Source organism: Hydractinia symbiolongicarpus, chromosome 5, assembly GCF_029227915.1.
Source record: "Hydractinia symbiolongicarpus strain clone_291-10 chromosome 5, HSymV2.1, whole genome shotgun sequence".
Taxonomy (NCBI): domain Eukaryota; kingdom Metazoa; phylum Cnidaria; class Hydrozoa; order Anthoathecata; family Hydractiniidae; genus Hydractinia; species Hydractinia symbiolongicarpus.
In genome coordinates this window covers 12,826,071-12,837,284 of record NC_079879.1, presented here as the reverse complement: position 1 = coordinate 12,837,284, position 11,214 = coordinate 12,826,071, and the positions used below count along the sequence as shown (strand labels likewise).

Here is an 11,214-nt window from a genome sequence, read left to right as displayed (position 1 = left end):
CTTCAGCAATTAAGTCAGCGTCGGACAAGGCTCCACTGACAGATGTTTGCGAGTCTACGTCTACAAGTTCTTCAGATGATAATCGGTAATCCACACTAAAGTTGTCCTTAAACTTTTCGAGATCGGTCTCCAATTCTTCTTTTACTACAAATTTACATCTTTACTTACGTTACTTTTGTAGCACACACCCATAAAGGCTTTGCCCACTTTGTGTCGACAAGGTACTAGGGGGAAGTTGGGTGTATTCCTTAATCAGGTCAATCCATCGTTTTTTCTTCCTCGTTTTTGCGTACCTGTAAAATCCCCTTTAAAGGTTTTCTTCACTATACTGTTAGGAGGCAGTCCACAGACATAACCTAACCTTCTTTTGCGAATGATCTCTGTGATGTTGCTTATCGTACCTAACATATTTTTGATAGTGTTGATTGGGAATCGATCTTGTTGCTTGATCCAAAGTATCGCTCTTAGACAGTTGTTCTCAAATACTTCTAGAACGGACAGGTCCTGTTTCGTTAACCCCCACTTTCTGAGGCGTAAATTGATAATGGGAAAAATTAAAGCATAGTAAAGACGCATTTTTAATTTTCGACTAACATCCTTTCTTTACCAAACATTTTTCTTTAGATTTCCAAAAGCGGTCATTGCAGGAGCTGTTCTTCTTTTAACATGCCGGGATGTACCTGGAATCATTGATCCAAGGAAAACGAAGTTATCAACTTTTTCGATCGCAATATGATCCAACACGAGCTCATCTAGATCATCAGAAATAACTTTGCATTTTGCGTAATTTGTTTTTAATCCAAATTTGCCACAAGCGTTTTGAAGTCGCACTTGATAGCTTTAGTTGTTCGAATCCTGCTGAAATCAGGGTTGTGTCATCTGCATATAATAAATCAATGTTTAAATTGTTGTCTAAAACGAGTTCTTGTTGCAGGCTGTCTACCTCTCATGACAAAATCGAGAAACAGATTGAAAAGAGTCGGTGACTGGAGGTAACCTTGTCTCACACCCACAGCCACATGGAACCATTCTGTGATGTACCCATCAATTACAACAGTACAGGTAGATTTGTTGTACATGTTTTCGATGATGTTCACAATCTTTTTATTGATGCTAATTTGCCCTCATCATCTTCCACAGTGACTTTCTCCATATTGTATCAAAAGCACTTTAAAATCTACGAAATTAAAATGCAGTTTAACATCTTTTTATAAAGCTTTTCTATGATCTGTTTGACGATAAAAATTTCATCTACTGTGCCACGCCCCGGTCTGAGTCCAAACTGAGAGTTGTTTGTAAGCGTTTCGGTCTTTTCTCTGATTTTATTTGCATGATTTTGCTGAATTCTTTGCCAGGCATTGAGAGCATTGTAATCGGTCGGTAATTTTCAGGTTTGCAGGAATCAACCTTTTTGAAAATTGGATTTACCAGCATTTTAGACAAAAAGGGATTGTGTAGTATGCAGTATCTTATGCAGTATGCAGTATCTTATGCAGCATAGATACCATAGTATTGCCGCCTGCCTTGAGAACTTTTGCAGTAATTTGATCTGATCCTGGTGCCTTTTTGTTCTTTAGGGAGGAAACAGCTTTCTCCACATCAGGGAGATTTACAATGAAATCATCTGAATCAATTTCGGATAGAGCACCTGTTATGGAGTTGATTGCTTTATCGTCATGCGGAAATTCGGGATTGAGATGAGCTTTAAAGTGCTTTTTCACATTTGCAAAACTTCACCAGTCTGTGTTATTTTCTCTCCATTCTTGTTCTTAACAGTCATGAGCGATATACCAGTCTGTTTGCCAAGTTTACGCACTTCTTTGAACAGATCGTGGGTCTTGTTGCTTTGGAAGTCGTTTTCCATTTTGATGATTTTGTCCTCCAATAGTTTCCTCTTTTCGGATTGCACTGAGGCTTTTTGATTAGCTTCTTTGTATTTCTCCTGTAGAGATCTGTTATTACGACATTGTAACCCTACAGTGAATTCAGTTACTTCATTAGTGACACGTACAAAGTCCTCATAGATCATTAAGTGTCTTATCAGAGTTTATGAGCGGTTCAAAGGCTCCTTCTAATTTCCATCAGGGGATGTCCAGGTGTTAAGCCTTTTATCTTTGTGCTTATACATAGTGCTCATAACGCTTAAGTTATTAATAGCGCAGAACTGTAGAAGCTCTCGTTCATCACACTAGTGCTGAACCTACCAACTACATTAGGTCATTTTGTACAACCATCTTTTTCAACTTTACCATTAAAATCACCCAGGATGATTAAATTACATTGTCGTAGAATTCGATCTTTTCGATATCGCTGCATGAAGAGTCTGGAGCATATGCTTGGAGCACAAACAGAGGTTGTTCATTACAGTTTGTAATTTGATCATCATCGTCCTTTAGTTGGTAAGGTGACAGCCTTGCAAGTGCTGAGAGATTTCCTTGGTCATGATGAAAGCAACACCTTGTCTGGTATTCCGTCTGGTCTCGGAGAATGAATGATGACATGTCCATCGAGTTCAAACGTCTCATCCACTTGATCAGTCCAATGAGTTTCGGATACCCCTAGTATATTAATTTTGAAGTGGTCCATTTCTTTCAGCAGGTTTTTCAGTTTGAAGTTAGTTTTGTCATTGAGTGTTATGACATTGCAAATGGCAATGTTTGCCGCTAAGCAACCTGGTGGCAGATTTTTATCGCACCCTCGCTGGTTCACCGGAACTGAGGGTCGCTTTTGTACTTGTCTAAACATTTTAATCGAAAAATGAGCAGAAATATGGGTCAACTTGCTTAAGGTAAAACCCAGATGCTTTTCCTGAAGACACCATCTGACCAGTGTTAAATCTTGTAACTGATGCCAAAGATCACCAGCTTCAGGAAAAGCCCAGGGAATATATCGTCCGTTACTCGGTCCCTAAATAGACAGCTCAGGTGCACCACAAATGTGACCAATCTAGATTATTTACCCTTCACACCTAACTTTTACGTTTCGTTTCGTTGATTTCACCGATACAGTCACCATTTTTTGTCAACTGTTTGTATCGCCTCACCTGTTTGATTTGAAAACTTTTAGAAATTAGAACGTACGAAAATTTGAAGCCTGAAATTCGAAACCGTGTAAAAGCCTTTTTACAATCTAAAAATCGAATAAGGAAGCAAAATTTCTTTTCGGGACCTCATATTTGTATCGAAAACGAGAGTTTATCGAATAAGAGAATGTCGAATAATGGAGCTTCGTTTATGAGAGTTGCTTAAGGAAATTTTACGGTGACTTTTAATTCGATCGAAAACGAGAGCTAATCGAATAAGGAACGTCGAATTAAAGAGCGTCAACTGTATCTTTACGTATAATTTCCGTTAAAGGCGACAAACTTGACATCCACGTCGATGCTACAAGAGAATCACTCTTTGTACTTATCGGTGGTAAGCGATTAACATAATACTTTTTAATATTTCGTCAGCTTTATTGTCGCCTAAATTCATTCGAATTTTTAATGAACAAACATAGCGTATACAATACAAAGAATTCTTTTACTCCTTTAAAAATTTAAAGGGTGTATTGTTTGAACATGTGCGTTTTATGTTAAAGCGAAATTTGTCATCGATATTATTATTCGTGGTACAGTGTAGTGAAACATTCACAGTGTTTAAAAAATGAGAAAAAGTTGAATCACAAAAAGAACTTTTTGAAGAAGACTATCTACAACATGTGATCACACGAAGTTACTCAGAGCTCTTTTATTATGTAATAGAGAATTTTTATGTATTACGGATATTTTTAGTTATTTTAGTGTATCAAATACATTGCGAATTTTTCTCTTGCCTCTGGACTTAAGCAAAAGTATCAAAAATGTCATCTCGTGTGCTTAATAAATAAATGACCCTATGATATCTTTTTCTCACATTACACTAGTTTGTCTAGTGATCTGTTATGTTAAGGTTTTTAGTACTATAGGAAATGAATAGATAAGGTCTTGAGATTCGAAATATTACGTAACAAGGATGGGGTTGGTGAGTGTATGGTGCTACATTTGTTAGGAGCTTTACAAGGGGTGGGTGGGTTTAAAAAAATGTAATTTCTTAAATCGTATCACTTTTTAAATATTTTGAGTTTGCACTTCTGATTTTAACGATAGAAGTAACCACGTGACTTCAGAATACTTAAATAGGTTTTCCTGATTTTTCTTGACAACAGATTAAATTTTCACAATTTTTCTAAAATCAATTGACCGAATCTCAAGGAACGTAGAAGACAAAATAATGAGACCGAAAATATTGAGTTCTGTCGTCAAAATAAAAATTATCTCCACAAAATATGTGATTTCTAAAAAATAGAATATTTCCCCACTATTTTAATACATAACAAGTTGTCGAAGCTTTACAAACAATAACATTACTCGAAAGAAGAAAGAGAAAACTATTTACTGTGATGCTTTACGCCTGGGCGTATCTAATTTTTGTGTGTGTGTGCTTTTTAGAGCGGTGGTTTAGGTGTTTGAGTGGGTGGCGCTAAAAAGTTTCGAAAAAGTAGTTAATTTTGTCGATGAAATGGATAAAGGTTTCTAAATTTTTAAAAATATATATTCAAATATTGCTATAGTTTTTTTTTATTCGGAGGTTAATAAAGTTTTGGCTTCCTTACAGAGAGCTCAATCGTAAATAGGCTCAAACGGAGAGTTACTGTAAATAGTCAAGGTGGCAATATAATATGACAAATTTTTGTTTAAAAACTAGAAATAATTTTGCCCACTGGTTATATTTATAGTAACGAATCTGTTTGTAAAAAAAATAATTCCTAAAAAAACTAATTCATAATAAATTTTAATTTCATCAGCGGACACTCTATTTCGTATGATGAATGCTTTGGGTTGGAGACTATGCCAGCCTGATAAAAAAGAAAATCTGAAACCAGAGTTGGAAAACTTATTGATTGCAAGACTAAAAAAAGGTAAATTTTCATTGGCAATTATGCTCCGTTTCCAATATAAGAATATAAAATACAAAAGTAGAAAAATATAACAGAAATATTTTGTGTGACATGAGCTGAATTTTACTTTGGTTCTGCCTGAATTAAAAAGGACAAATGTCAAGATCAAATTGATCTAAATTTGTCTAAATTTTAAAATGATGCAGTCGTTTTGAGTAATTGGAATTGTCAAATAAGACTTGTTTTTTATTATAAGATGTTGTATGAGAAGTATTATGCGTGATGCTGCAATGTCATTTTAATTATTTTTAATTATTTTTTTTATTCAATCGTTTTAATTAGTTTTAAAATGAGAATAATTAGGAAATAGAATAAAAAATAACAACTAATCATAAATACTACCCTCTATGGAAAAGTATATCTATCTATATTAATATTTGTATCACATTTTTTACTCAGTGTATCAATTTTAAAACGTTTCAAACGTACTATACTCATTTTTTTCTTTGAAAAATGTTCTTATTGTTGTAAGCATTTTTACTGCAGATATTATATGAGTATGGGTCACAAGAACGTGCTCTTTACACCCACATTGAGTGACATCTTTAAATGTGATTCTTGTAAATCATACATAAACTTGTCGCTAAGAAAGTTTCGCGTCAATATAATGAGTCCTTGCAAATAAATTATCAACACTGTTAGCCAGCATACTATAATATAATTTTAAGATACAATTCCTATTTCTCGTGTGTAACGTCGAATGCGTAGCTAAGCTATTATTTTTAAAACTGCAACTTTCGTCCAACAAGTCGAAACATTCGTTTAAGATCGGTTCGCACCCTGAATTATAAACTAACATTCCCACATAAACATCATCTAGTTTAAAAGGCGACTTCTGAAAATACGGAATCACATTTTTAACAACATCGTTAGAAAATATGACGGCGCCACCGCCGCAGTAGTCTGGGTACGTTTTGGCTGCATATTCTTCGTATGTAACGCTATATTTCCCGCTTCGGGCAACACGTGGGTGGTGGTGTCTCAATCCTAAGTAGACTTTGTTTTTCGGTGTTTTCGCGTGACCAAGTAAATCCATCACTAACGGCAGATTCACAAATACGTCGTCGTCTGTTTTCAGCAGGTAGTCATAGGAACAGTACTTATACGCCCATTCGAAAATTGTTTCAAACTTGTAGGAAAGGTTATAAAAATGTTCGGTGTAATCACCGATAATTATATCGTTATGCTGTTTTGATTCTTTATCTAGTTTACTCATGGTGTCTTGGTCGTTGATTTTCCCAACAACAAAATATATTTTAAATTCGTTTGTTTGGTGCTGTTTCAAACTTCTACCCCAAGTCATACGGATTGTGTTTCGCCTGTAAACGCTAGATACGTTACTCGTAACGACAATTAATAACCGTAAATGTTCTCTGCTACAGTTGAAATTCGATATTAATCTCGAAGCGTGGAAAGACAAATTCAAATACGACAAGTTTGGTTTCATAAACACTATCGAGTCGTCCAATTCTACTCGCGAATCTTCTTTATCGTTCATAATAAGCAGATACACGAGGAAAAATAAGAAAAATAGCAGTATTATTATTATAAAACGATCGATCCTTTTAAAACCCATTTTATAATGTTTGAAATGTTATTACTACGTTTTTAATTTTTTGTTGATATTTTGACTAAACATTTGTTAATATCTGTGTATTCTTGATCGACGTTCGTTGTGTTCTAAAGCATAAAATATCAAAGTTTATTAAACATTTCTCCCTATATAAATATAATTAAATTAAAACCGCCCTTTAAAAAATATTCCAGCCCATACTGTCTTTTTTTTCATAACTTTCTTCTCATCTATGCAAAACTTTTACAACAAAAAACTTTTTTGTATTATTATATAGAACTATACTTATTCGTTCTATTCTTCTTTTAACAGTATTTTCGGCTAAAAAAAAACAATTCATATAATAACTCAAATAACATCTTTTACTTTCGCAAACAACGCTGGAGTAATTATTCAACGCGACGTTTTATAAAACTCTCAAGTATACTTAATTATTGGGAGGACGACGGAAAAATGATAAATTGCGAATAAACTAAACACTCCCCCGTACATGCTTGATCGTTTATCAAAACAATATTATCAACGAGCTGTAACTATAATAATAACAATAAATTTTTTTTAAAATTCTTGATAAAAGTTAGAAAACAATACATGATGTTTGATTAGCTTGACAAATAGACAGACAAAGGTTGCTAAATTGTGAATGGTAACGAAAATATGAATAAAATCAATAAAAATGAAGTGTGTCTTTAAACGAAAACAACTTTCGCCAATTTAAATTTTGACATATATCACATTATCTATAGGTTTCCAAACATTCGTAGAAACCAGGCTCTATAACGATTTAAAATAATCTGTTTATACGATGGAGAATTTTGTAGTTGTTCTGGTTGGTTTCCATCATAAAATAACATGAAAAGAGCGTGAATTTTTTTCGTTATCCAACTAAAATACAATGAGATCATAAAAAACCAGCATATGCTTATCTAAAGACGCTTACAATGTAAAAAGGAGACAACAGGAAGTTTATCCATACCAAAATACCGCGAATAGTTACCACAAGGAAAGAAAAAAAGCGCGCGAATGCAAAGTGAACAAACTAACCATCAACGTGCTTACTTTTACACTTTTTCAGCTTTGAATTTTTTGTGCGCTTCTGAAAAAGTTGCGATATTATTTTTTTAAATAAATTGTTACATCGTACATAAAAAAGAAACTGTGTGCTAAGAATTATTTTTTAGTAATTCCATTCTCGTATTTTTTTTTTTTTTTTTTTTTTTATTAAGGCGAATCTCCACGGGACGATTTTTACGACGATCGTCCATCAATACTCGAATTTGATTGATCGCGTTTTTTGTCATGAGAAAAGGTTAAATTGGTTTCTACTTTTCATCACAAAAATGGTCGCCAATATCATCCAGCGGTGATTCGGTTTTAATTTATGAAGAAAGAAAGGCTGAGTGTATATTCTTATTTTTTGTTAAAATAAGAACATATATTTTTGACAAAAGCTTCAACGTTCTTACTCAAAAAACCGGTAGCATGTTTACTTATGCCAATATATAAGATAATCAATTTAACAGACAGAACATTTGGCATCGACCTGATTCGTGTTTAAAGGACTACGAAACGGTGTTGATTTTCGTCTTTAGTGGCTTACACAAAAGCAGAGCTAATGGCGGTGGAAAAGCTCATGATTACTGAAGAGAGTAACAACATCCTAAATCATCCTAAATATCATATTGGCCATTCAAATATAACTGAAAATGACAGAAAAGTTACATATTTGGATATCCATAAATTATTCGACATAATTACTTACTTTGTTTTTAACTCAAACTTTCTAATAAAATAAAAACAGACAGCGAACTTTCCGTTATTTCGAAAAAATTGCTAAGTCCCTTGAGTTTGGTTTAATAAAGTCTTATATTTTGAGCTGCTTAATTCGAACTCCGCTAATTCGAACATTTCGATAATTCGAACAATTTTTTACTCCCAAGGCTACAATGCTCGTTAATTCGACCTTTTTGTGTAAATAAAATCTTATGGGGAAATAAAAAATGTTTTCTTTCTTTTTTATTTTTATTGCATCAATGGTGGCATATTTCTTTCAATTTATCGATTAAATTGACATTTCCAATAAAATGAAGTTTACAAGGAATTTGGAGACTTGCCCATCTCGAAGCAAACAACGTTAAAAGATTTTTATAAAAAGTTGTAGTAAAGTTGAAAAAAAATCTATATTAGCATAAAACCTTTAAACGTTTATAAAAATTCTTGTTTTTTCTGAACTTCCGATAATCTGAGCATTCGTTAATTCGAACAAATAATTCAGCGCTAGCGTGTTCGAATTAACGGACGTGTACTGTAGCTAACAAACAAGCTATATCAAACATATACTTTTATTGTACATAAAGCCAGTCTAAGCAACAACAATGACTTTAAAATCTTTTTAAAGTCATTAATTGCTTTCCTAAAGCTAATAACATAGCATTTGTTAACAAATACAGCTTGTCGAGTTGTCTCTGTTCCCTTGTTAAAACAAACTTTTAATTTACTCATATTTGATATATTTTACAGGCCGTAGCTTATATTACCGCCAAAAAGAATACTAAAAGAAAACTTTTTTTTAAAAATATAAATAAAAAACTTGGAAATTCGTCAAAAAAATTATTTATTCATAAACAGGTGGCCCACACGTCTATCTCTAAAATGATAACCGTCGTTTGTCTGTTTGTCTGTCTTTTACGGACACACGAAATGCGATAAAAATAGGAGACGGGCGACCCTGTGGATTTTTCCACGGGTTGACAACTAGTCTACAACCGTATACCTCTGTTGTCACGCAAAATGGTTCCGCAAGTAGCAGGACGCACGCAATACGGTATAAAAAGAACCAGCGAACTCGTGGATTTTTCACGGGCCACCGACTAGTATAATTTCTTGCAACTTGACCTTTTGAGTGGTCCGTTAATTACACGCCATTTTTTGGAAATTGCGAGAAGTGAGCTTATTAAATCGTTTTGTAACCCCTTTAACCATTTCCAGAGGTTCTTTTTTTTTGCTAATGAAACGCTTAACCGTTTTTAACATTTTTTACATAGTGTTAAACAAAATGGCACTGTAGCGGGGAATTGTTGCACAAAATCAAATTAATTTAATTTCATGAAAAAAAAATGCTGCACTGCAACTCGGGCTATTTTGGGGGCTCTGAGAAGCCGGGGGAGGGCTAAAAAAAAACCTCCCTCCAAAAACGATGAAGGAAACATGTTATTGTATTAAAACTTAGTACACATGTCGACAAAGTCATTGGAACATCATTGGGGTAAAAAAAATTGAACGATTTTTTTGTGATGACGTCATCGCTGACAAAAGTCATTTCGTCAGCGATGACGTCATCACAAAAAATAGAAAGATTGAATATATGACAAATTTGAAAAATAAATTTAAGACATTTACTAAAAGATTAAAACCCATAAACAAATAAATATGTTTAAAAAACCTATAAGTAATGCATAAAATGAATGTAAAACAATTCTACGAAAAATTATTATTTGGCGGAGGCGGCGAGTCTGTGACAAACAGGAGAAAGAAGCTGTTCGTATTAAAATGGCGGAGGAGCTGTGTCATGTTGTTATTGTTTTTATGCCACCTGTTGACAGAAATAGAGGGCGGCTTGGCTCAGCTGTATAAAACTGAATACGAGTCGAACCATGCTGAAGCGTGCGCATACAACCTCGATTCCAGGGCCTGTAGCATTTTTTTTATATGGGAATAAAAACGGTACAGGCCCTGGGATCGAGGTTGGTGCGCATAGCGCTGTAAACAGTTTATTTAGCAAAAATTTTTGTTAAAGACAGCTACCGTTTTAAAAATTTTCCTTTATATCAGTTTAAAATGGTGTGTCGCACCGTGCCAAACAAAGCCGAGACGAGCCGATGCATGATAAAAATTTGTGAGTTGGACTGGGCGCGGCACGGTTTATATAATGAACCTGACAAACTGCACTATTCAACCTCGTTCCCAAATCCTGGGTACAAAGTTGTTTACTATTTAAATACTAGCTGCCTATACAACGGTTGATTTTATATAAAAAAAAAAAAGTTTATTTTAATCTTAGGTTAGTTTTTATCTTCTCTAACAAAAAATTATTATTTATTAATGTTTGCTTGTAATTTTTTTATATTTATCAACTTTCTACAAAAACACATCCTTAACATTCTTTGTTAACATGTCAACATTGATATTCAAGTCAAGGCGAATTTGTAAACTACGAAGGAGGGTTGTAAGTATGTCAACCAAACGTGTCAGAAGGCTTGTATAAACCCATGTAAAAACATGACATGTCCTCTCTTACGTCACATCACTAAAAATATCAATAAATTGCGCAAATGTAGTTTTTACAACACTTTGTAACAATAAACTCGTGATTTTTATGTCCTATACAAACGCGAAATAAATTGATATATTTGATTATTAATAGCAGCTGACACTTCTTAAATTATTAGTCATCACTTGCCTCGTTTTTAAAAGAACAACCTCGTTATCAGTTAAGGTAAAATGGGAATGAAAGTAAAAGTAAAAGCAAAATGGAATGAAAAAGTTTATTTTCAGTTCACTATTTTTAGTAAAAAAAATAAATAACAAAACTAATTTGATGACTAAATTTAGGTTAACCTTGACCACACCCTATGCCTTTCTGTAAATAGCTCTTTAGCTTG

At 33.7% G+C, this 11,214-nt stretch overlaps 1 protein-coding gene across 1 annotated transcript; it reads right to left on the bottom strand.

Annotated features, from left to right (window-relative positions):
- Nucleotides 1-4,254: 4,254 nt before the first annotated feature.
- On the bottom strand, nucleotides 4,255-6,745 carry LOC130644853 (beta-1,3-galactosyltransferase 5-like). Its single transcript, XM_057450623.1, has one exon. It carries the CDS (start codon nucleotides 6,554-6,556, stop codon nucleotides 5,564-5,566), a length of 993 nt encoding a protein of 330 aa, XP_057306606.1. The 5' UTR covers nucleotides 6,557-6,745; the 3' UTR covers nucleotides 4,255-5,563.
- Between the last annotated feature and the right edge of the window lie 4,469 nt (nucleotides 6,746-11,214).